The following is a 24,952-nucleotide window of genomic DNA, read 5'->3' as shown; positions in this document are numbered from 1 at the left end:
GCTCAGCGGTGTCCCTGTGACTAAAGTAGCCAATTTATTTGTAGTGTCGCGAGGTACAGTGTCAAAGGTTATGGCGGCATATACAGTTTCTGGGTAAACGTCATCTGATAAGCATAAGCATAGTCAACATGGTCAACCAGTATCAGATTCCGGTATCCACCATCCAAGAGTTATATTTGTCCATTACCATGAAAATACAGGCCGTCGTGGATTCCTAAGGCGGTCCAACACCATATTAGGTAAAAATTTCGTTCTTTCACCATACTTGTTTCAATATTTTTGTCCAACCCTAGTATTTGAGCATGACGGCGACTAGTTGTGTGCAAGAAAGGTCGTTCAGCACATTGAAACTGAAAAGGAATTATCTGAGACCCACGATGACCCATAAAAGACTAAATCTGGGCGAACGTGGACTGAACCGTGGCCTGTTCAGTGTGGACCGGCTGAGATTTGATCCATCTATGGGCAGGCTGATGCCGCGTACACACGAGCGGAACTTCAGACAGAAAGAGTCAGATGGGAGCTTTTCATCGTATATTCCGACCGTGTGTATGCCCCATCGGACTTTTTCCGTTGAAAATTCAGATGGACTTAGATAGAGAACATGTTCTAAATTTTTCCCATGGAACAAATTACTATCGAAAAAAACGCTCGTCTGTATGCTGTTCCAATGCACCAAAAACGACACACGCTCTGAAGTAAATACGAGATGGAAGCTATTGGCTACTGGCTATTGAACTTCCATTTTCTAGTCCCGTTGTACGTTTTGTATGTCACCGCGTTCTGGACTTTGGTGTGACCATGTGTATGCAAGACAGCTTGAGCGGAATTCCGTCGGAAATCCGTCGGAAAAACCTTCAGAGTTTATTCCGATGGCAAAACCGGTCGTGTGTACAGGGCATGATTGTACCTAAGGTGGTTGATCCTTCGACTTGGGTACAACCAGTCTGTAGGTTTTTTTATATGCGATTATTTCGGGCGGCTATAGCAGCTAGCAGTAATCATTGTGTTCTGCTAGCCAGGAAGGCGCGATCCAATAGAAATCTATGGGAAACCATGGATAACCTGTACAAGAACCACAGGTACACTGCGCTGCAGGGCCAAATGCAACGCAGCAGTGTGAAACCACCCTTAAATGCTGAACTACAGCCTTCCCTTCAGTCTTGCACAGTTATACAGTCTCCTCTATTATGCTGATATTGCTTACACTGATTTCACTGCACACTGTGAACATCTCACATTGTGCATTAGTAGCTGCAGAAAGCCAGTCATTTACTTTGTAAAACAAGCTGGCATGTGGGCTGGAAGGCTTTTGACCCAAACTCAAAGCTCATCCCAACTCAGGCACATTGAAGACCTAGTGCTATATGTGAAAAGATGTATTAAATACAGGACAAACTGCATCCCATATTAAATCAATATCAGGTGTAGCTTTTTATTTTGACTTCCATGAATACAGAACAGGCAGTAATCTTCTTACAAATCAGCACCCACTACAGTCCTAAAAATGTTACTGGCTTCTGGCAATGTTCAAGATTCAAGATCTTTTTGGAATGATGTCATGTCATTACTTCAACATTTGTTTCAAAGGTCTTTTCCATTAGACCCTGTTCACTATCTCCTGGGTCTTCCCTTCTCCCATGTCCCAATCAACCAAGTGTCTGATCTCATACATTCTCCTAGCTGCTAGGAAAGCCACCCCCCTCCAATGGTTGTCTACTGACCCCCCTACAAAACCCCAACTTTTACATATTGTGGCAGACATCTAGAGAATGGAATTCCCTACTGCTATTGTTACCGACTCTCTTATATAGTTTAATAAATGTTGGGAAACCATACCTGGGACCAATCCAAATATGGTGACCTTTCTCCTCCAAAAAACACCTAATGCCACCTGTCTCATCCCTTGTAACCTCCTATAATCCCCTCCTTTCCTTCCCTCCCTATCCAATGTGGGCCCCACTCACAGCTCCTAGACCCACGTTTTATTTTTGATGTTCTGAATTACTGATACCTTGTGCAATGTTCAGTCTTGCTCCTGTCCTAAATTGCACTAGGGGGTCTATGTAGGGTTGCCACTTTTTCTTCAAGTCAAACTCGAACACTTTAGTGGCGCACAGGAATTAATTTTTTTTAGCATACACTGTAAGCTTGTAACAGAACTTGAACACCTTTGAGCACTCCAAAGAGAATACTAATGCAGCGTGCATAGTGCCCTCTCACCATCCTGTCAGGCCCTGTTCTGAGCCACGTACAGTCTGATTATTGTGTCCGGGTTTCAGGCGGTCTGAAACCCGGACACATGATTCAAAACCCAGACTGTCAGGGTGAATCCCAGACAGGTGGAAACCCTAGGTCTATGTTATTTTTCTTTACTAACCATAAACCTGAAAGGCCTCTTTCACACGGGCTGTCCGTTTTGTTGGACTCTGCTTGTTCAGCAGGGATCGCTCCGCTGATCCCGTCTGAGCAGGCAGGTGACAGGTCCATCTCCGCTCACTGTGCTGAGACAGACCTGTCAGAGCCCCGCTCTCCTCTATGGGAGATTGGATGAAAAACGGATCCCCCTGTCCGTTTTCATCCGATCAGATCTGACCGCCAGATGGATGTAAAATAGGGTTTCCATTTGTCTGGATTTGGCAGACCGGATCGGATAGCAGCGGGTGTCAGGGGACATGTCACAGCTGACATCCGTCGATCCATAGAGGTGAATGGAGCATCCAATCAGGTCCTCCTTAAAAACGGACAGGCGGACCTGATCAGAGAGCATGTGTGAAGGGGGCCTAAGTTGTACCTTTTTTTTTAATCAATAGGTTTTTATTGTTTTATAATAAAGACTAGGGATGAGCCGAACACCCCCCGGTTCGGTTCGCACCAGAACCCGCGAACGGACCGAAAGTTCGCACGAACGTTAGAACCCCATTGACGTCTATGGGACTCGAACGTTCGAAATCAAAAGTGCTCATTTTAAAGGCTAATTTGCATGGTATTGTCCTAAAAAGGGTTTGGGGACCCGGGTCCTACCCCAGGGGACATGTATCAATGCAAAAAAAACTTTTAAAAACGGCCGTTTTTTCGGGAGCAGTGATTTTAATGATGCTTAAAGTAAAAAAAAAAAAGTGAAATATTCCTTTAAATATCGTACCTGGGGGGTGTCTATAGTATGCCTGTAAAGTGACGCGTGTTTCCCATGTTTAGAACAGTCCCTGCACCAAATGTCATTTTTAAAGGAAAAAATCTCATTTAAAACTGCTTGCGGGTTTAATGTCATGTCGGGTCATGGCAATATGGATGAAAATCAGTGAGACAAACGGCATGGGTACCCCCCAGTCCATTACCAGGCCCTTTGGGTCTTGTATGGATATTAAGGGGAACCCCGCACCCAAATTAAAATAAGGAAAGGTGTGGGGCCACCAGGCCCTATATACTCTGAACAGCAGTATACAGGCGGTGCAAACAAGACAGGGACTGTAGGTTTGTTGTTAAGTAGAATCTGTTTGTAATTTTGAACATTTTTAACGTGTTTAGCTCCAGCCAAAAAATCTTTTCTAAGCTTTTTGGAAAACATAGGGAAGGGTTATCACCCCTGTGACATTTGTTTTGCTGTCTTTCCTCCTCTTCAGAAGATTTCACCTCACTTTTTTGTCCCAATGAAAAATGTTTTTTGAAAATTTGGGTTTTTTTGTGGAACAAGGATTGGAAAGCATCAGTGGAAAGGAGAAATTGTTTTCCCATATTAACTCTTACAGGAGAGAATTTCCCTTCCTAGGGGTAGATTTCATCTCACTTCCTGTTGTCTCCTTCCGTTTGCAAGTAGGAGTCGTTTGTAAGTTAGATGTTTGAAAGTAGGGTCCTGCCCTATATACTCAGCAGAAATTTGGGCCTTAGGTGTTGCTGTGGCCACAACACTGTAAGCCCTCACAGGGCCCTGCTGTGAAATATTAGATCAAGAATTGTAATTACATGCCCCTGTTGAACAGGAGCTGAAAAATTAGGCCTTAGGCACTGGTGCTGGTGCCACAACACTGCAACCCCTCACAGACACTCTAGTTGGAACGCAGGAACGAGCCCTGCTGCAAATTATTGCTTCAAAAATTGTAATTACACGCCCCTGTTAGACAGGGGCAGAAAAATTGGGCCTTAGGCACTGGTGCTGGTGCCACAACACTGCAACCCCTCACAGACACTCTAGTTGGAACGCAGGAACGAGCCCTGCTGCAAAGTATTGCATCAAAAATTGTAATTACACGCCCCTGTTAGACAGGGGCAGAAAAATTGGGCCCTAGGCACTGGTGCTGGTGCCACAACACTGCAACCCCTCACAGACACTCTAGTTGGAATGCAGGAACGAGCCCTGCTGCAAAGTATTACATCAAAAATTGTAATTACACGCCCCTGTTAAACAGGGGCTGAAAAATTGTGCCTTAGGCACTGGTGGTGGCGCCCAGAACCAAAAATGTTCTTACAAGCTATCAGCGTGATGATTGAGGAGGAAGAGGATAATTACTCAGGGATAGTCACTCAGCATCAGCATAGGCAGTCTTTGAAGGGATCTGAGATTTCAAAAAAAATTATTCGGTTACATCAGCATCAGGTGCTTGGTAGCTGGTGGTGATCCAAGACTCATTCATTTTTATGAAGGTCAGCCGATCGACCGAGTCGGTGGACAGACGCACCCTGTGATCGGTTACCACGCCTCCAGCAGCACTGAATGTGCGTTCCGAAAGAACGGTGGATGCAGGACAGGCCAGTAGCTCAATTGCATACTGTGCAAGCTCTGGCCAGTGATCCATCCTCAAGACCCAGTAACCCAGAGGATTTTCGGTGGGAAAGGTGTCCAAGTCTGATCTTGCCCCTAGGTATTCCTGCACCATGTAAAACAGACGCTGGCGATGGTTGCTGGAACCGATCATACCTTGGGGCTGCGGACCAAAAAATTGTCTGAACGCATCGGTCAGACGGCCACCTTCTCCACCGCTCCTTCTTTGACTGACCGAAGCCTCAGCAACACGTTGTCCAGAAACAGGAGTTTGTAACCTCCCAGTCTCTGGGAACGCGTTGCACAGACCTTTCTGCAAGGCCTCCCGAAGATGTTTCATCCTCTGCTCCCTCTGCGATGGCAAGATAAGGTCCGCAACCTTACCCTTGTAACGTGGATCAAGGAGGGTTGCCAGCCAGTATTGGTCCTTCTCCTTGATACCACGAATACGAGGATCCTTACGCAGGCTTTGCAGGATCAGGGAGGCCATGCAGCGTAGGTTTGCTGAGGCATTCGGTCCGGAGTCCTCTGGGTCACTAAGAACGACATGGTCCGCAGCCACCTCCTCCCAGCCACGTACAAGTCCATGTGTTTCTTGGGACTGATCCCTTAAAGACTGCTGCTGATGCTGAGTGCCAGGCTCCACCTCCATACTGACACAATCTTCCTCCTCCTCCTCTTCCTCCTCGTCCTCTTCCTGTGTGATCGGCGGGCACGCAGGAACACTGTCTGGATAAAGGGGGCCTTGAGAGCTAAGGAAGTCCTCCTCTTCCTGCCTCTGTTCTGCCTCAAGTGCCCTGTCCATTATTCCACGCAGCGTGTGCTCCAACAGGTGGACAAGGGGGACAGTGTCACTGATGCATGCACTGTCACTGCTCACCATCCTCGTGGCCTCCTCGAATGGTGACAGGACAGTGCATGCATCCCTGATCATGGCCCACTGGCGTGGGGAAAAAAAACCAAGCTCCCCTGACCCTGTCCTGGTGCCATAGTCGCACAGGTACTCATTGATGGCCCTCTGCTGCGTGTGCAGCCGCTGCAGCATGGCCAACGTTGAGTTCCACCTGGTGGGCATGTCACAGATTAGGCGGTTCTTGGGCAGGTTAAACTCCTTTTGGAGGTCCGTCAGCCGAGCACTGGCATTATATGACCGGCGGAAATGCACACAGACTTTCCTGGCCTGCCTCAGGACATCCTGTAAGCCCGGGTACCTGCCCAAGAACCGCTGCACCACCAAGTTAAGGACGTGAGCCAAACAGGGCACATGGGTCATTTGTCCCTGTCGGAGGGCAGAGAGGAGGTTGGTGCCATTGTCGCAAACCACCATTCCTGCCTTAAGTTGGCGTGGCGTCAACCACCTCTGAACCTGCCCCTGCAGAGCTGACAGAACCTCTGCCCCAGTGTGGCTCCTGTCCCCCAAGCACACCAGCTCAAGCACCGCATGGCATCTTTTGGCCTGCGTACTTGCGTAGCCCCTTGAACGCCTACGGAGCACCGCTGGTTCCGAGGAAGAGGCCATGGAGGAAGAAGAAGAGGAGGGGGTGGAGGAGAGAGGTGTGTCACAATCAGCATTTTGGAGGCGTGGTGGCGGAACAACCTCCAACACTACTGCACCTTGTCCTGCATCCTTCCCAGCTGCCAGCAGAGTCACCCAATGCGCCGTGAAACTTAGGTAACGTCCCTGTCCATGCCTGCTGGACCATGAGTCAGCGGTAATATGCACCTTACCGCTGACCGCCCTGTCCAGCGAGGCATGGACATTGCCTTCCACATGCCGGTAGAGAGCCGGAATCGCCTTCCGTGAGAAAAAGTGGCGTTTGGGTACCTGCCACTGAGGAACCGCACATTCCACAAACTCACGGAAGGGGGCAGAGTCTACCAACTGAAAAGGCAGCAGTTGAAGTGCTAGCAATTTTGCCAAGCTAGCATTCAACCGCTGGGCATGTGGATGGCTGGGAGCAAACTTCTTTCGGCGGTGCAGCAGCTGGGGCAGGGAAATTTGCCTGGTACAATCTGACGTCGGTGTACCAAAAGCAGATTGCCCACAAGTACTTGGCTGTGACACACCTAATTCTACACCTTCATTCCTCTCACTGCAGGTCTCAGAGAGGACTGAAGGTCTAGTGGGGTTGGAAATCTCAGCTGATGAGGAGCAAGGAGAGATCCTCTTTGTTCTTTGGTGTGGGTCTTTTAGATACGCTTGCCAACGAACTGCATGGCAGGTCAACATATGTCTGGTCAAGCATGTGGTACCCAAGCGGGAGATATTTTGGCCACGCGAGATACGCTTGAGACATATGTTGCAAATAGCAGCGGTGCAATCTGATGCACTCGTCTCAAAAAAGGCCCACACCAAAGAACTTTTTGAATAACGCGCAGAGACTGCAGCGCCCTGCACATGTGGAGCTTTGGGGTGTGATGCAGTCAATGTGCTGCCCTTAGGCTGGCCCCTGGAGGGCATCCTGCCTCGTTGGTGATGTGCTGCCGCCTCCTCCTCCTCCTCCTCCTCCTCCTCCTCCTCCTCCTCCTCTCTCCTATCAGGCACCCACGTTGAGTCAGTGACCTCATCATCCCCTCCCTCCTCATCACTGGAGCAAACCTGGCAGTATGCTGCAGCAGGGGGAGCATGACTGCCAGATTGCTGTCCTTCTTGGGCACCCCCTCTGTCCGCGCTCATGTTACTGCCTTCATCGAGCTCAGTATCGTCATCAGAGCCTTCCAAACGCTGGGCATCCTCCTGGAGCATGTACCCAACACTGTGGTCAAACAGTTCGAGGGAATCCTCATGAGGACATGGTGGAGCTAGGGAAGGAGTCACTGATGACATTGAGCTGAGGGAAGAGGCCGCTGCTTTGCCAGACAAAGCACCCTGGGCATGGGTGAGAGAGGATGAGGAGGATGAGGACGGCTTGGTCATCCACTCGACCAAGTCTTCCGCATGTTGCGGCTCAACATGGCCAGCTGCCGAAAAAAAGGCCAAGCGTGTCCCATGGCCACGTGCTGATGAGGATGCACCGTCTCCACGACCAGCACTAGACACAGAGCCTGCTTGCCCTCTCTTATTGGCTTGTGACTGTCTGCCTCTCCTTCTTGGCCTTCCAGACATACTAATGGCCTGTAGCTGCACTAAGCTGGGATAGAACACCTGTAATTTTCTTCAAGTAGCTTTATATACTGTAACCAGACAAGCCTGCCTGTCAGTAGGAAGATAACAGGAACGGATCTAGCTGAACACTGTGAGCAGGACGCACTGTACTAAATGTAAATAGTCTAGCTGCCTGACCGTGGTACTAATAGGATCAAATAGAACACCTGTAATTTTCTTCAGGTAGCTTTATATACTGTAACCAGACAAGCCTGCCTGTCAGTAGGAAGATAACAGGAACGGATCTAGCTGTACACTGTGAGCAGGACGCACTGTACTAAATGTAAATAGTCTAGCTGCCTGACCGTGGTACTAATAGGATCAAATAGAACACCTGTAATTTTCTTCAGGTAGCTTTATATACTGTAACCAGACAAGCCTGCCTGTCAGTAGGAAGATAACAGGAACGGATCTAGCTGAACACTGTGAGCAGGACGCACTGTACTAAATGTAAATAGTCTAGCTGCCTGACCGTGGTACTAATAGGATCAAATAGAACACCTGTAATTTTCTTCAGGTAGCTTTATATACTGTAACCAGACAAGCCTGCCGGTCAGTAGGAATTTAACAGGAACGGATCTAGCTGAACACTGTGAGCAGGACGCACTGCACTAAATGTAAATAGCAGGAACGGATCTAGCTGAACACTGTGAGCAGGACGCACTGCACTAAATGTAAATAGCAGGAACGGATCTAGCTGAACACTGTGAGCAGGACGCACTGCACTAAATGTAAATAGCAGGAACGGATCTAGCTGAACACTGTGAGCAGGACGCACTGCACTAAATGTAAATTGCAGGAACGGATCTAGCTGAACACTGTGAGCAGGACGCACTGCACTAAATGTAAATAGTCTAGAAGATAACAGGAACGGATCTAGCTGAACACTGTGAGCAGGACGCACTGCACTAAATGTAAATAGCAGGAACGGATCTAGCTGAACACTGTGAGCAGGACGCACTGCACTAAATGTAAATAGCAGGAACGGATCTAGCTGAACACTGTGAGCAGGACGCACTGCACTAAATGTAAATAGCAGGAACGGATCTAGCTGAACACTGTGAGCAGGACGAACTGCACTAAATGTAAATTGCAGGAACGGATCTAGCTGAACACTGTGAGCAGGACGCACTGCACTAAATGTAAATAGTCTAGAAGTAGGGATGAGCTTCGTGTTCGAGTCGAACCCATGTTCGACTCGAACATCGGCTGTTCGATCGTTCGCCGAATTGCGAACGTTATGGGCCGTTCGCGCTAAATTCGTGTGGCGCGTCACGGCCCATAATTCACTGCGGCATCGCAGTGCATTGCTGGCTGATGATTGGCCAAGCATGCACTATGACCCGCATGCTTGGCCAATCACAGCGCTGTCAGTAGAGAGAGCTGTAATTGGCCAAAGCCAGGGTGGCTTTGGCCAATTACGGCTCAGGGCATTTAGTACACACCCCACACTATATAAGGCCGCCTGCACGGCGGCCCTGTGTAGTGTGTGTTCCGGTGTGCTGAGAGATAGAGAGAGAGAGAGACAGTGTCATTTGATTTGAGTTAGATAGATTAGGCAGAACAGTCAGTCAGTTAGCTGCACTTACAGTGTATTGTGTATATATATGCATCCCAGGTGTTGCATATATATATATACACTGTATTCAGTTTAGCTAGATCCGTTCCTGTTATCTTCTATCTAGACTATTTACATTTAATGCAGTGCGTCCTGCTCACAGTGTTCAGCTAGATCCGTTCCTGTTATCTTCTAGACTATTTACATTTAGTGCAGTGCGTCCTGCTCACAGTGTTCAGCTAGATCCGTTCCTGCTATTTACATTTAGTGCAGTGCGTCCTGCTCACAGTGTTCAGCTAGATCCGTTCCTGTTAAATTCCTACTGACCGGCAGGCTTGTCTGGTTACAGTATATAAAGCTACCTGAAGAAAATTACAGGTGTTCTATTTGATCCTATTAGTACCACGGTCAGGCAGCTAGACTATTTACATTTAGTACAGTGCGTCCTGCTCACAGTGTTCAGCTAGATCCGTTCCTGTTATCTTCCTACTGACAGGCAGGCTTGTCTGGTTACAGTATATAAAGCTACCTGAAGAAAATTACAGGTGTTCTATTTGATCCTATTAGTACCACGGTCAGGCAGCTAGACTATTTACATTTAGTACAGTGCGTCCTGCTCACAGTGTACAGCTAGATCCGTTCCTGTTATCTTCCTACTGACAGGCAGGCTTGTCTGGTTACAGTATATAAAGCTACCTGAAGAAAATTACAGGTGTTCTATTTGATCCTATTAGTACCACGGTCAGGCAGCTAGACTATTTACATTTAGTACAGTGCGTCCTGCTCACAGTGTACAGCTAGATCCGTTCCTGTTATCTTCCTACTGACAGGCAGGCTTGTCTGGTTACAGTATATAAAGCTACCTGAAGAAAATTACAGGTGTTCTATTTGATCCTATTAGTACCACGGTCAGGCAGCTAGACTATTTACATTTAGTACAGTGCGTCCTGCTCACAGTGTTCAGCTAGATCCGTTCCTGTTATCTTCCTACTGACAGGCAGGCTTGTCTGGTTACAGTATATAAAGCTACTTGAAGAAAATTACAGGTGTTCTATCCCAGCTTAGTGCAGCTACAGGCCATTAGTATGTCTGGAAGGCCAAGAAGGAGAGGCAGACAGTCACAAGCCAATAAGAGAGGGCAAGCAGGCTCTGTGTCTAGTGCTGGTCGTGGAGACGGTGCATCCTCATCAGCACGTGGCCATGGGACACGCTTGGCCTTTTTTTCGGCAGCTGGCCATGTTGAGCCACAACATGCGGAAGACTTGGTCGAGTGGATGACCAAGCCGTCCTCATCCTCCTCATCCTCTCTCACCCATGCCCAGGGTGCTTTGTCTGGCAAAGCAGCGGCCTCTTCCCTCAGCTCAATGTCATCAGTGACTCCTTCCCTAGCTCCACCATGTCCTCATGAGGATTCCCTCGAACTGTTTGACCACAGTGTTGGGTACATGCTCCAGGAGGATGCCCAGCGTTTGGAAGGCTCTGATGACGATACTGAGCTCGATGAAGGCAGTAACATGAGCGCGGACAGAGGGGGTGCCCAAGAAGGACAGCAATCTGGCAGTCATGCTCCCCCTGCTGCAGCATACTGCCAGGTTTGCTCCAGTGATGAGGAGGGAGGGGATGATGAGGTCACTGACTCAACGTGGGTGCCTGATAGGAGAGAGGAGGAGGAGGAGGAGGAGGAGGAGGAGGAGGAGGAGGAGGCGGCAGCACATCACCAACGAGGCAGGATGCCCTCCAGGGGCCAGCCTAAGGGCAACACATTGACTGCATCACACCCCAAAGCTCCACATGTGCAGGGCGCTGCAGTCTCTGCGCGTTATTCAAAAAGTTCTTTGGTGTGGGCCTTTTTTGAGACGAGTGCATCAGATCGCACCGCTGCTATTTGCAACATATGTCTCAAGCGTATCTCGCGTGGCCAAAATATCTCCCGCTTGGGTACCACATGCTTGACCAGACATATGTTGACCTGCCATGCAGTTCGTTGGCAAGCGTATCTAAAAGACCCACACCAAAGAACAAAGAGGATCTCTCCTTGCTCCTCATCAGCTGAGATTTCCAACCCCACTAGACCTTCAGTCCTCTCTGAGACCTGCAGTGAGAGGAATGAAGGTGTAGAATTAGGTGTGTCACAGCCAAGTACTTGTGGGCAATCTGCTTTTGGTACACCGACGTCAGATTGTACCAGGCAAATTTCCCTGCCCCAGCTGCTGCACCGCCGAAAGAAGTTTGCTCCCAGCCATCCACATGCCCAGCGGTTGAATGCTAGCTTGGCAAAATTGCTAGCACTTCAACTGCTGCCTTTTCAGTTGGTAGACTCTGCCCCCTTCCGTGAGTTTGTGGAATGTGCGGTTCCTCAGTGGCAGGTACCCAAACGCCACTTTTTCTCACGGAAGGCGATTCCGGCTCTCTACCGGCATGTGGAAGGCAATGTCCATGCCTCGCTGGACAGGGCGGTCAGCGGTAAGGTGCATATTACCGCTGACTCATGGTCCAGCAGGCATGGACAGGGACGTTACCTAAGTTTCACGGCGCATTGGGTGACTCTGCTGGCAGCTGGGAAGGATGCAGGACAAGGTGCAGTAGTGTTGGAGGTTGTTCTGCCACCACGCCTCCAAAATGCTGATTGTGACACACCTCTCTCCTCCACCCCCTCCTCTTCTTCTTCCTCCATGGCCTCTTCCTCGGAACCAGCGGTGCTCCGTAGGCGTTCAAGGGGCTACGCAAGTACGCAGGCCAAAAGATGCCATGCGGTGCTTGAGCTGGTGTGCTTGGGGGACAGGAGCCACACTGGGGCAGAGGTTCTGTCAGCTCTGCAGGGGCAGGTTCAGAGGTGGTTGACGCCACGCCAACTTAAGGCAGGAATGGTGGTTTGCGACAATGGCACCAACCTCCTCTCTGCCCTCCGACAGGGACAAATGACCCATGTGCCCTGTTTGGCTCACGTCCTTAACTTGGTGGTGCAGCGGTTCTTGGGCAGGTACCCGGGCTTACAGGATGTCCTGAGGCAGGCCAGGAAAGTCTGTGTGCATTTCCGCCGGTCATATAATGCCAGTGCTCGGCTGACGGACCTCCAAAAGGAGTTTAACCTGCCCAAGAACCGCCTAATCTGTGACATGCCCACCAGGTGGAACTCAACGTTGGCCATGCTGCAGCGGCTGCACACGCAGCAGAGGGCCATCAATGAGTACCTGTGCGACTATGGCACCAGGACAGGGTCAGGGGAGCTTGGTTTTTTTTCCCCACGCCAGTGGGCCATGATCAGGGATGCATGCACTGTCCTGTCACCATTCGAGGAGGCCACGAGGATGGTGAGCAGTGACAGTGCATGCATCAGTGACACTGTCCCCCTTGTCCACCTGTTGGAGCACACGCTGCGTGGAATAATGGACAGGGCACTTGAGGCAGAACAGAGGCAGGAAGAGGAGGACTTCCTTAGCTCTCAAGGCCCCCTTTATCCAGACAGTGTTCCTGCGTGCCCGCCGATCACACAGGAAGAGGACGAGGAGGAAGAGGAGGAGGAGGAAGATTGTGTCAGTATGGAGGTGGAGCCTGGCACTCAGCATCAGCAGCAGTCTTTAAGGGATCAGTCCCAAGAAACACATGGACTTGTACGTGGCTGGGAGGAGGTGGCTGCGGACCATGTCGTTCTTAGTGACCCAGAGGACTCCGGACCGAATGCCTCAGCAAACCTACGCTGCATGGCCTCCCTGATCCTGCAAAGCCTGCGTAAGGATCCTCGTATTCGTGGTATCAAGGAGAAGGACCAATACTGGCTGGCAACCCTCCTTGATCCACGTTACAAGGGTAAGGTTGCGGACCTTATCTTGCCATCGCAGAGGGAGCAGAGGATGAAACATCTTCGGGAGGCCTTGCAGAAAGGTCTGTGCAACGCGTTCCCAGAGACTGGGAGGTTACAAACTCCTGTTTCTGGACAACGTGTTGCTGAGGCTTCGGTCAGTCAAAGAAGGAGCGGTGGAGAAGGTGGCCGTCTGACCGATGCGTTCAGACAATTTTTTGGTCCGCAGCCCCAAGGTATGATCGGTTCCAGCAACCATCGCCAGCGTCTGTTTTACATGGTGCAGGAATACCTAGGGGCAAGATCAGACTTGGACACCTTTCCCACCGAAAATCCTCTGGGTTACTGGGTCTTGAGGATGGATCACTGGCCAGAGCTTGCACAGTATGCAATTGAGCTACTGGCCTGTCCTGCATCCAGCGTTCTTTCGGAACGCACATTCAGTGCTGCTGGAGGCGTGGTAACCGATCACAGGGTGCGTCTGTCCACCGACTCGGTCGATCGGCTGACCTTCATAAAAATGAATGAGTCTTGGATCACCACCAGCTACCAAGCACCTGATGCTGATGTAACCGAATAATTTTTTTTGAAATCTCAGATCCCTTCAAAGACTGCCTATGCTGATGCTGAGTGACTATCCCTGAGTAATTATCCTCTTCCTCCTCAATCATCACGCTGATAGCTTGTAAGAACATTTTTGGTTCTGGGCGCCACCACCAGTGCCTAAGGCACAATTTTTCAGCCCCTGTTTAACAGGGGCGTGTAATTACAATTTTTGATGTAATACTTTGCAGCAGGGCTCGTTCCTGCATTCCAACTAGAGTGTCTGTGAGGGGTTGCAGTGTTGTGGCACCAGCACCAGTGCCTAGGGCCCAATTTTTCTGCCCCTGTCTAACAGGGGCGTGTAATTACAATTTTTGATGCAATACTTTGCAGCAGGGCTCGTTCCTGCGTTCCAACTAGAGTGTCTGTGAGGGGTTGCAGTGTTGTGGCACCAGCACCAGTGCCTAAGGCCCAATTTTTCTGCCCCTGTCTAACAGGGGCGTGTAATTACAATTTTTGATGCAATACTTTGCAGCAGGGCTCGTTCCTGCGTTCCAACTAGAGTGTCTGTGAGGGGTTGCAGTGTTGTGGCACCAGCACCAGTGCCTAAGGCCCAATTTTTCTGCCCCTGTCTAACAGGGGCGTGTAATTACAATTTTTGAAGCAATAATTTGCAGCAGGGCTCGTTCCTGCGTTCCAACTAGAGTGTCTGTGAGGGGTTGCAGTGTTGTGGCACCAGCACCAGTGCCTAAGGCCTAATTTTTCAGCTCCTGTTCAACAGGGGCATGTAATTACAATTCTTGATCTAATATTTCACAGCAGGGCCCTGTGAGGGCTTACAGTGTTGTGGCCACAGCAACACCTAAGGCCCAAATTTCTGCTGAGTATATAGGGCAGGACCCTACTTTCAAACATCTAACTTACAAACGACTCCTACTTGCAAACGGAAGGAGACAACAGGAAGTGAGATGAAATCTACCCCTAGGAAGGGAAATTCTCTCCTGTAAGAGTTAATATGGGAAAACAATTTCTCCTTTCCACTGATGCTTTCCAATCCTTGTTCCACAAAAAAACCCAAATTTTCAAAAAACATTTTTCATTGGGACAAAAAAGTGAGGTGAAATCTTCTGAAGAGGAGGAAAGACAGCAAAACAAATGTCACAGGGGTGATAACCCTTCCCTATGTTTTCCAAAAAGCTTAGAAAAGATTTTTTGGCTGGAGCTAAACACGTTAAAAATGTTCAAAATTACAAACAGATTCTACTTAACAACAAACCTACAGTCCCTGTCTTGTTTGCACCGCCTGTATACTGCTGTTCAGAGTATATAGGGCCTGGTGGCCCCACACCTTTCCTTATTTTAATTTGGGTGCGGGGTTCCCCTTAATATCCATACAAGACCCAAAGGGCCTGGTAATGGACTGGGGGGTACCCATGCCGTTTGTCTCACTGATTTTCATCCATATTGCCATGACCCGACATGACATTAAACCCGCAAGCAGTTTTAAATGAGATTTTTTCCTTTAAAAATGACATTTGGTGCAGGGACTGTTCTAAACATGGGAAACACGCGTCACTTTACAGGCATACTATAGACACCCCCCAGGTACGATATTTAAAGGAATATTTCACTTTTTTTTTTTTACTTTAAGCATCATTAAAATCACTGCTCCCGAAAAAACGGCCGTTTTTAAAAGTTTTTTTTGCATTGATACATGTCCCCTGGGGTAGGACCCGGGTCCCCAAACCCTTTTTAGGACAATACCATGCAAATTAGCCTTTAAAATGAGCACTTTTGATTTCGAACGTTCGAGTCCCATAGACGTCAATGGGGTTCTAACGTTCGTGCGAACTTTCGGTCCGTTCGCGGGTTCTGGTGCGAACCGAACCGGGGGGTGTTCGGCTCATCCCTATCTAGAAGATAACAGGAACGGATCTAGCTGAACACTGTGAGCAGGACGCACTGCACTAAATGTAAATAGCAGGAACGGATCTAGCTGAACACTGTGAGCAGGACGCACTGCATTAAATGTAAATAGTCTAGATAGAAGATAACAGGAACGGATCTAGCTAAACTGAATACAGTGTATATATATATATGCAACACCTGGGATGCATATATATACACAATACACTGTAAGTGCAGCTAACTGACTGACTGTTCTGCCTAATCTATCTAACTCAAATCAAATGACACTGTCTCTCTCTCTCTCTATCTCTCAGCACACCGGAACACACACTACACAGGGCCGCCGTGCAGGCGGCCTTATATAGTGTGGGGTGTGTACTAAATCCCCTGAGCCATAATTGGCCAAAGCCACCCTGGCTTTGGCCAATTACAGCTCTCTCTACTGACGGCGCTGTGATTGGCCAAGCATGCGGGTCATAGTGCATGCTTGGCCAATCATCAGCCAGCAATGCACTGCGATGCCGCAGTGAATTATGGGCCGTGACGCGCCACACGAATTTAGCGCGAACGGCCCATAACGTTCGCAATTCGGCGAACGATCGAACAGCCGATGTTCGAGTCGAACATGGGTTCGACTCGAACACGAAGCTCATCCCTAATAAAGACATAAGAAAACAATGAGTACATTGTACAACATTTGCACAGTGTCGCAGACAAAATAATATACAGATACATGTTGGTGGATCTACTAACAGAAAACTCTGTACTATAACTTATACATTAAATATAGGCTGTCATATTACGTCACTCCCCCAGGAACCCCCAAATGGGATCTCTTTTGGTGCCCGGGGGAGAGCTGGGTCTGCATCGTTTGCGTAACGTATACATGACCAATGTGAGGGCATTGGAGATTAACTTACTGCTGAATCATCACTATATTCAATGGCAACTCAACTGTATCAAAGGAACTTTGCAGCTCTAGACGACCTTTCCCACGGAGACCTAAGTTGTACTTTTGACACTCCTCTTTTGGTGAACTGCCATATCTTTACTTCTGTTTTTGTTTTGTTGTATGTACAATTTTAATAAAATTATGCCGCGTACACACGGTCTGAATTTCCGACAACAAATGTTCGATGGGAGCTTGTTGTCGGAAATTCCGACCGTGTGTAGGCGTCATCAGACATTTGTTGTGGAAATTTCCGACAAACAAAATTTGAGATCTGGATCTCAAATTTTCCGACAACAAAATATGTTGTTGCAAATTCCGATCGTGTGTACACAATTCCGACGCACAAAATTCCATACATGCTCGGAATCAAGCAGAAGAGCCGCACTGGCTATTGAACTTCATTTTTCTCGGCTCGTTGTACGTGTTGTACATCACCGCGTTCTTGACGTTCGGAATTTCCAACAAGATTTGCATGACCGTGTGTATGCAAGACAAGTTTGAGCCAACATCCGTCAGAAAAAAAAAATGGATTTTGTTGTCGGAATGTCCGATCGTGTGTATGCGACATTATAATTATAAAAAATGTAAAAAATAAAAAATAATAAATAATAATAAATAAAATAAATAAAAAAAAGTTACTGGCACCACATCTAATATTCCTCGTTACAAGATCCATTGTAAAAGGTCAAAGAAAAAAAAAATCCAAAAGAGATAAAAGAATGGACTGCACAGAAAAAATAAAGAGGCATGGAAAAAAACAACCAAATCAATTAGCTTGTAGAAACCATTTGATTCAATATTTTCTTTCATTGTCCCTGAGTAAACACCTAGTGCTTTTTTACCACTACTATTCCTTTCCTTATTGGCTTTTGGAATTTACAAATGCAGCAATTTAGAAATCAGATGAAATGGTTTAGTGCTGGGAAACACTTTTTGATAGATAAATAGTGCATTTTATATACATCTATATAGATCAGACCAAAATGAGGGACAAATGAGAAGGAATGAGAGACAGAGGGACCTTACTCCAAATCAGGGACAGTCCCTCGAAATCAGGGACAGTTGGGAGCTATGTTCACACTGATAGCAAACATTGTACATTTATATCAATAATATGAAACAGCCATGAATCTGGTAACGACCAGTGTGAGTATTGGTAAGTGGAGGTGTACTTTATAAACATCAATCAAATTTAAGCTGATCAACTGCTAAAAAGCGTCTCCAGTTTTTTTAGAGAAGAGCTTCAGTAAGTCCAGAAAATGTGAAGGCTTTCTTAAACCCTTATGCCGCGTACACACGAATGGACTTGCCAACGGGCTAAACTCCGTCGGCATTTCCGACAGAAAGATTCAGAACAAGTTCTATATCTGAGTCCGTCAGAAATGCCGACAGAAAAGTCCGATGGGGCATACACAAGGTCAGAATGTCCAACCGAAAGCTCCCATCTGACTTTTTCTGTCGGGAAGTCCGGCCGTGTGTACGCGGCATTAGAGATGTTCCAGTTCACTGATCCAATCCTGGTAAGTACCGCAGATCACAGGGGTGACACACACTGGTGATTTGGTTGTAAACACACACTGTGATGGCTCTGAATCTGATAGCTCCATGTGTGGTCACCTTCATTCATTTTCCTTCCTACCCACACTTTAAGTGCTCAATTACAAGGGTGGCAAGGGGGCGGCAAAAAAGAGGAGTTTGCATCGCAGTTTTACCACTCACAGACCACTCACCTAAAGGATAACACATAGCCAGAGGGGGCTGTACACAGCGAATTGAATGCAGCTTGTCAAGTTTGATGGGTGTCACCTCCTGCCTAACGCCCCTAAAAGTCATCTAAAATGTCCCCTGTCTTGATTAGTTTTTAAACAGTTCCTTTGGGCATAATAAAAAATGACATGTATGATGCAGTCCCTTACTAGCAAAAACACAGCTGTTCTTTGGGGATTTTTTTTTTTGTTTATTTTTTTTTCCCTTCCCTTTGACATAGTTTTATGCCTGTTGATCCTGATAATTGATCTGTTATTTTTCCACTTAACAAGCTGAGCTGTCCAACAAAATGGCATGTTTAGGATGAATCATGTAACACTGCTGGTGGTAATACAATGGTCTACTTTTATTAAATTGATTTACATTTTTTTCTAAATAAAAAAAAAATGCTGTATCTACCTAAAAGGTATTAGCTGGAATTCTGCTTCAATTTTTTTGTCTCTTAGTTTAAAAAAATAAGTGCCCTGAACTTAACCATCCCACCCTTTCCCTCCACAGATCTGAACTTAATGAGATCTATCACCTCTGGCCCTCTGGGATTATTTACATCCCATACCACAAGACTCTTTCTGCTGGCAGGACCTGTGCATTACCCTCTCATAGATGAATATGAGGCCATCAGCCTGGCCTGGAGAGGAAGACTTGGCGTGGGAAGTAAAGATGTAAACAATCCCCAAAAGCTGTGAGTGGCGGACCAAAAAACATACCTATCTATCTACATACATATCTACAAGGTGACACTGCTGCTACAAAATGCAGAAGAAACGTTGTCACCTTGTTAAAGGAAGTGGAAAAATAATGGATCTACTGGCAGGACGAACAGGTAATATAACTACACTATATTACCAAAAGTATTGGGATGCCTGCCTTTACATGCACATGAACTTTAATGGTATCCCAGTCTTAAGTCTTTAGGGTTGAATATTGAGTTGGCTCCACCCTTTGCAGCCATAACAGCTTCAACTCTTCTGGGAAGGTTGTCCACAAGGTTTAGGAGTGTGTCTATGGGAACGTTTGACCATTCTTCCAGAAGCGCATTTGTGCGGTGAGACATTCATTTTTCATTCTTGTCCGCAGTTACATTTTATTTTTGACCATAACATTAGTTTCTATATTATTGTTATTGTCATCAAATGCATGTACCGAATAGACCATTTACCTGTCATTTTTCAATGGATTACAATGCAACATTTCAGATGACTTGGAACATGCGATTAGTTGATTAATTATACCGTAGTTTAACTGAAGTTTACTCAAAACTGACTGAAGTAGCTGACATTGAGGCAGCTGTCAAAGATTTTCTGCAAGTGCCAAATAAAAATGTGACTTATCTACACCATCAGAGTACACTCATCAGCACCACCGGCCATAGCCGGCGGTGCTGATGGAGAGAAATTTTTCCAACAGGCTGGTTGTCCACATAGTCAATCAATAGATTGTGGACAACCAGCTTGCCCACACATGGACCGAAATTCATCCAGTGTCTGCTGAACCAGCCGAATTTCAATCCATGTATGACCAGCGTTAGTATAGAGCTTTTTGTATCCTTTGGCCCACCTCACTTCACTTCACCATTACCTGTTGGGTTATACTATCTCATTGCTCCCCAAACCCTACTCCATAGAAGCTATTGTTTCCATGCACTGCACTGATGATGGCCAACAAGTTTGAAACAGAAGTGTGCAGTTAGGAATAAATGGTTCTAAAATATTAGGGCTTTTTCCGTACCATAAACCAGTGGTATGGAACATATAGCTGGCTGGTTCAGTGAAGGTATTTTTGGTTGTCAGGTTATGCTTTCTAGAAACATTTACTGAAACACTAATGTGATGCTTCTAAAGCGTAATCTAAAGGGATGCCTGTTCTGCATTATTTCATATAATATTATGATATTAATATGAATGTTCGGAATCTCCAATTTTCATTCATTTCTAATTTTTCACAGCTATTTTCTATACTCTTTTTCTAGAAAAGCCTCTCTCAACATTTTTAACATGGAGAAACCCTTAAAATAACTTTTTGGCTTTGGGGAACCCCTGCTAATAATTACTAATAATTATTACCTCTACAGCTTACAGTACATTAGTAGTTATGGTCAGTGTGAAGAATGCTTCTTATATTTGTGGGAACCCCCCCCCTCTTACAGAGAGCTAAAAAGTTCATTGATGTCAGTGGTTACTCATCTGAGTGGCAGAAATCACATAAGCCATCCATAGCAGGGACTGGCCAAGATTTGAACCATCTATGGGCAGGCCAAATGTACCCAAGTCGATCCATCAATCAACTTGGGTACAACCAGCATGCTGGATTTTCGGCATGCGATTATTCTCCCGGTACCACATGTTGCAGGATAGAAAACTGCACCTATAGCCTGCCTTATTGTTCAAGGAACCCCTAGCAACCCCTGGAGGAACCATAGGGTTCCATGGAACACTGATTGAGAAACCCTGATATAGAGCAAGGTACATTAGAACATACAGCATCACAGTGGAGTTTTGATTTTCTTAGCGAAGCTGCAATTTTAGTATAACTCAGTTCCTATGTACTGGTATTTTAGATATGGATGACTTCAAGGATCCTTGTGGAGTAATAAGGCCATATAAAACCACTTGGGGAAAAAGGGTGAGGCATTGGATCCCAGATAGGAAACAGCTAGGACCAGGGTGTGTTGAGCATCGGGTAGGCAGCTAATATATATTGGAGTTTCTACAAGAGCACTTCCTATAAGAATTGTAGAGACAAATAATGGAGAGTTCAAAATGAGAGTCTAAATATAAGGGTTTTTTATATATCAAATCAGATAAGTATTGTCCACACATGTAGTATTGATCTCTTTTTGAACAGAACTCTCAGTTTGAGAGTGGCCCCTCATTTTTTTATCTCTACGGTACATACAACTACTTGACATTGACCAAGTTAGTGAATGAATTTCAGTTAGCGGTTCTCCTTTTTGTTCTTGTTTTCCTATGTCATTATAATGTGCAGAATTTCCATTCAGCTTCTGCTAAAAATAATCCAGTACCAAACCAGTGCAGCTAAATTTTGCCTCTACCATTATGTGTATGGAAAGATGAGGCTGGATTAATGTTCTTTGGAGTCAAATGAAAGGAAATCTAGATTTAGAGAAAAGTAGGAACTTTAAAGGAACTCAGTAGTAGATCATCTTGAGTTTGTTTTGGCCTGCAGAGTAAGTTCTTGACCCCCGCAGTGGAGAGAGCTTTAATCTGTTCCTTAACTCCCCCACTCTGTTATAGGGATAGCTTTTTTGCTGCCAGGGGGGCTTTCTAGGGGTTGGGTTCAACAGATGCAAACCAAGCATGCAGATAGCCAAATACTTGGCAAACAAACATAATTAAAATATTATAAAATATGTCTGTATTTATAATTGGAACATTTATTGGTTAAACTTGATGGAATTGTATCTTTTTGTAACCATACTAATTCTATATACTGTGTGCACGCACCTCTCATAAGTGAATTTTTCTTAGGTAGAGTAGTTTAAATTCCATGGGCATAGGTTGCAGAGGACACCAGTTCAAATAATCATTTGCTTGTCATTTTTGTTCCATAAATGTCCTCTGCTCACCAGCCTGTCCCATGAGAAATTCACGGGTTACCTATTTTATGCTCTGGATGTGCATGCGTATTTCCTCTGTTTCAGACCACATCTTACCAGTGTCTACCTACCTTATTTGTTACAGATAAACGCTCACTTATAACCATTATTGCTAGCCTCAATGACCAGTGCCACTGGACCCAATAACTGAACCCTCTATAGAGATGCCCCGATTATCAGTAGATAGGATAGAGAGGGTCCACCGACCATCTTGACGTCTTGGTGTGTTCCCTGGTAGGGCATATGGGCTTGTTGTTTTGGGGCTGTGTAAAGGCAGACAACATGTGTACCCATGGTATATTGACTAGGAGCACCACTAACTGGGCAAGTGTATATTGGGATTGCACTGATGGATCTCATGTATGATAGAATCTGTCAATTTGCCCAGGATGAGCCTTTGCCCAATGGCCATCTGAAGGAGCTTGCACAGCAGGCGGACTATGTTGCTGCTAACTGCAAGGCAGCTGCTAGAAGTAAGAAACTTAGGGATAGATTAGTAATAGATTCACAAAAAAAAAACACTTGCTTAAAGGAGTATCAAGGCAAAACATTTATTATACGCTATATTACTAAAAGTATTGGGATGCCTGCCTTTACACGCACATGAACTTTAATGGCCTTGCCAGTCTTAGTCCATAGGGTTCAATGTTGAGTTGGCCCACCCTTTGCAGCTATAACAGCTTCAGCTCTTCTGGGAAGGCTGTCCACAAGGTTTAGGAGTGTGTCTATGGGAATGTTTGACCATTCTTCCAGAAGTGCATTTGTGAGATCAGGTACTGATGTGGACGAGAAGGCCTGGCTCGCAGTCTCCACTCTAATTCATCCCAAAGCTGTTCTATCAGGTTGAGGTCTCTGTGCACACCAGTCAAGTTCCTCCACCCCAAACTCGCTCATTCATGTCTTTATGGACCTTGTTTGTGCACTGGTGTGCAGTCGTGTTGGAACAGGAAGGGGCCATCCCCAAACTGCTTCCAGAAAGTCGAGAGCATGAAATTGTCCAAAATGTCTTGCTATGCTGATGCCTTAAGGGTTCCCTTCACTGGAACTAAGGGACCAAGCCCAACCCCTGAAAAACAACCCTACACCGTGATCCCCCCTCAACCAAATGATTTGGACCAGTGCATAAAAACATGGATGAGGAACTTGACTGGCCTGCACAGTCCTGACAACCCAATAGAACACCTTTGGCATATATTAGAGTGGAGACTGCGAGCCAGGCCTTCTCGTCCAACATCAGTGCCTGACCTCACAAATGTGCTTCTGGAAGAATGGTCAAACATTCCCATAGACACACTCCTAAACCTTCTGGACAGCCTTTCCAGAAGAGTTGAAGCTGTTACAGCTGCAAAGGGTGGGCCAACTCAATATTCAACCCTACGGACTAAGACTGGGATGCCATTAAAGTTCATGTGTGTGTAAAGGCAGGTGTCCCAATACTTTTGAATATATATATATAATCTATGATTTTCTATGACTGTTAGACTTATGATTATACCAGTCACATTTACATTTATATTTTATTGTGTTTTGTTGTAGCCCTGATGAAGCCGGATTTTTTTCTGACCCCCGAAACCTGTTGGCAGTTTTTTTTACTGTAAACCAATAAATAAATATTTACTTGGTCTGTGGCTCCTTCCATTGGTGCATGTATTTTTTCTGATCATCTAAATTTCTACCTGCTGATAACCCCCCACCACCACCACCAAATGATTTGGACCAGTACACAAAGCAAGGTCTATAAAGCTCCTGAGGCAAGGATTTGCACTGGATCACTGCACAGATCTGGAAGAAATACGCAAAGCACACCTAGATTCAAGGAAGAATACACATGCCTCTTATATTTAGACAATATTTGCTTGTCCCGTAGTTCAGCTTTGATATTTATAGCTTGACAGTGATCAGTTCATCGTACTTGTTTTCTTCAAATTTCTGCGTAACTCTGTCTTGTTTCACAACTATTTCAAACAGCAAAATATGGGATTTATTTGACATCTTATTTCCGGAACATCTGTGTTTGTCAAGGGAGCCATGCTCCTGCAAGAAATGCATCATTGATGAGAATATATTGTTTCTGGTGCTACTTTTGGCAATTCCGGACAATGCAGGTCGCTCATGAGGTCTCTCCCGAAAGCTCAGTCACTAATCCCAATTTCTGAGAGTCTTCCAGAGGTTACACTAAGTTTCATGTTACACTGGCCAGACCTGACCTCAGCTTGCCTTAACCATCTCCCCTGACGTCATATATTACAGAGCAGGGAAAGTGTAAGGGGTGACCTCTGGCCAGTAAGGGGCAAAGCAGTATTTACTGGACGTGGTGTCATATCCAGCTCATAGTTCCCTTATTGGCTGCGCGGGGCTTTGTGTACCAGTCTCCAGACAGGCCTTATCAGGGTGATACAGGACTGCATCCAAGTTCACCGAGAGTTGAGAAATGATTTCCTAGTCACTGCCGAACATGTTATGAAAAGGGAATATGATACTTTAAGTGTGCCCCAGACTTTGCCTAAGCCTTCTGTCAGTTGCTAAGAAAAACTGGAAATCTTATAGTAGATTTTTTAAGGGTGTATCTATAAATAACTGAGCTCCTCGCTGAAGGTTCTTCTGACCCTTCAGGGATCGTTGCTTTATATGGAACCCCACCACCAAGATCTATACTGTAAAGCCTCGTACACACGATCGGATTGTTGGCCAACAAAACCGTGGACTTTTGTCCGAAGGGCATTGGCCCAAAATTGTCTTGCATAGACACGGCCACACAATTGTTGGCTAACAATTACAAATGTAGTGATGTACTACGTTGTTTTTCAGCTCTTTAGCGGCACCCTTTGGGCTCTTTCTGCTAATTTCATGTTAGTAGAAGTTTGGTGAGTGTTGATTTGCGCTTTTCATTTCACACTTTTCAGTT

The 24,952-nt window shown here is 46.2% G+C and overlaps 1 protein-coding gene across 7 annotated transcripts in view; it reads right to left on the bottom strand.

The window, feature by feature from the left end:
• WT1 (WT1 transcription factor) overlaps positions 1-24,952 on the bottom strand; it is a 109,731-nt gene that overhangs the window by 58,112 nt on the left and 26,667 nt on the right. Inside the window, exon 4 of one of the 7 annotated variants that reach the window (XM_073604487.1) lies at positions 23,724-23,726. The exons of the other annotated variants lie outside the window; for them this stretch is intronic. Within the exon in view, the coding sequence (XP_073460588.1) occupies positions 23,724-23,726 (3 nt within the window). The remainder of the gene's footprint in view (positions 1-23,723; positions 23,727-24,952) is intronic. 7 annotated transcript variants of the gene reach the window in all.

Source organism: Aquarana catesbeiana, linkage group LG11, assembly GCF_042186555.1.
Source record: "Aquarana catesbeiana isolate 2022-GZ linkage group LG11, ASM4218655v1, whole genome shotgun sequence".
In the NCBI taxonomy this organism is placed as follows: domain Eukaryota; kingdom Metazoa; phylum Chordata; class Amphibia; order Anura; family Ranidae; genus Aquarana; species Aquarana catesbeiana.
The sequence above is the reverse complement of the archived record's forward strand: the minus strand, read 5'-3'. Positions and strand labels throughout refer to the sequence as shown.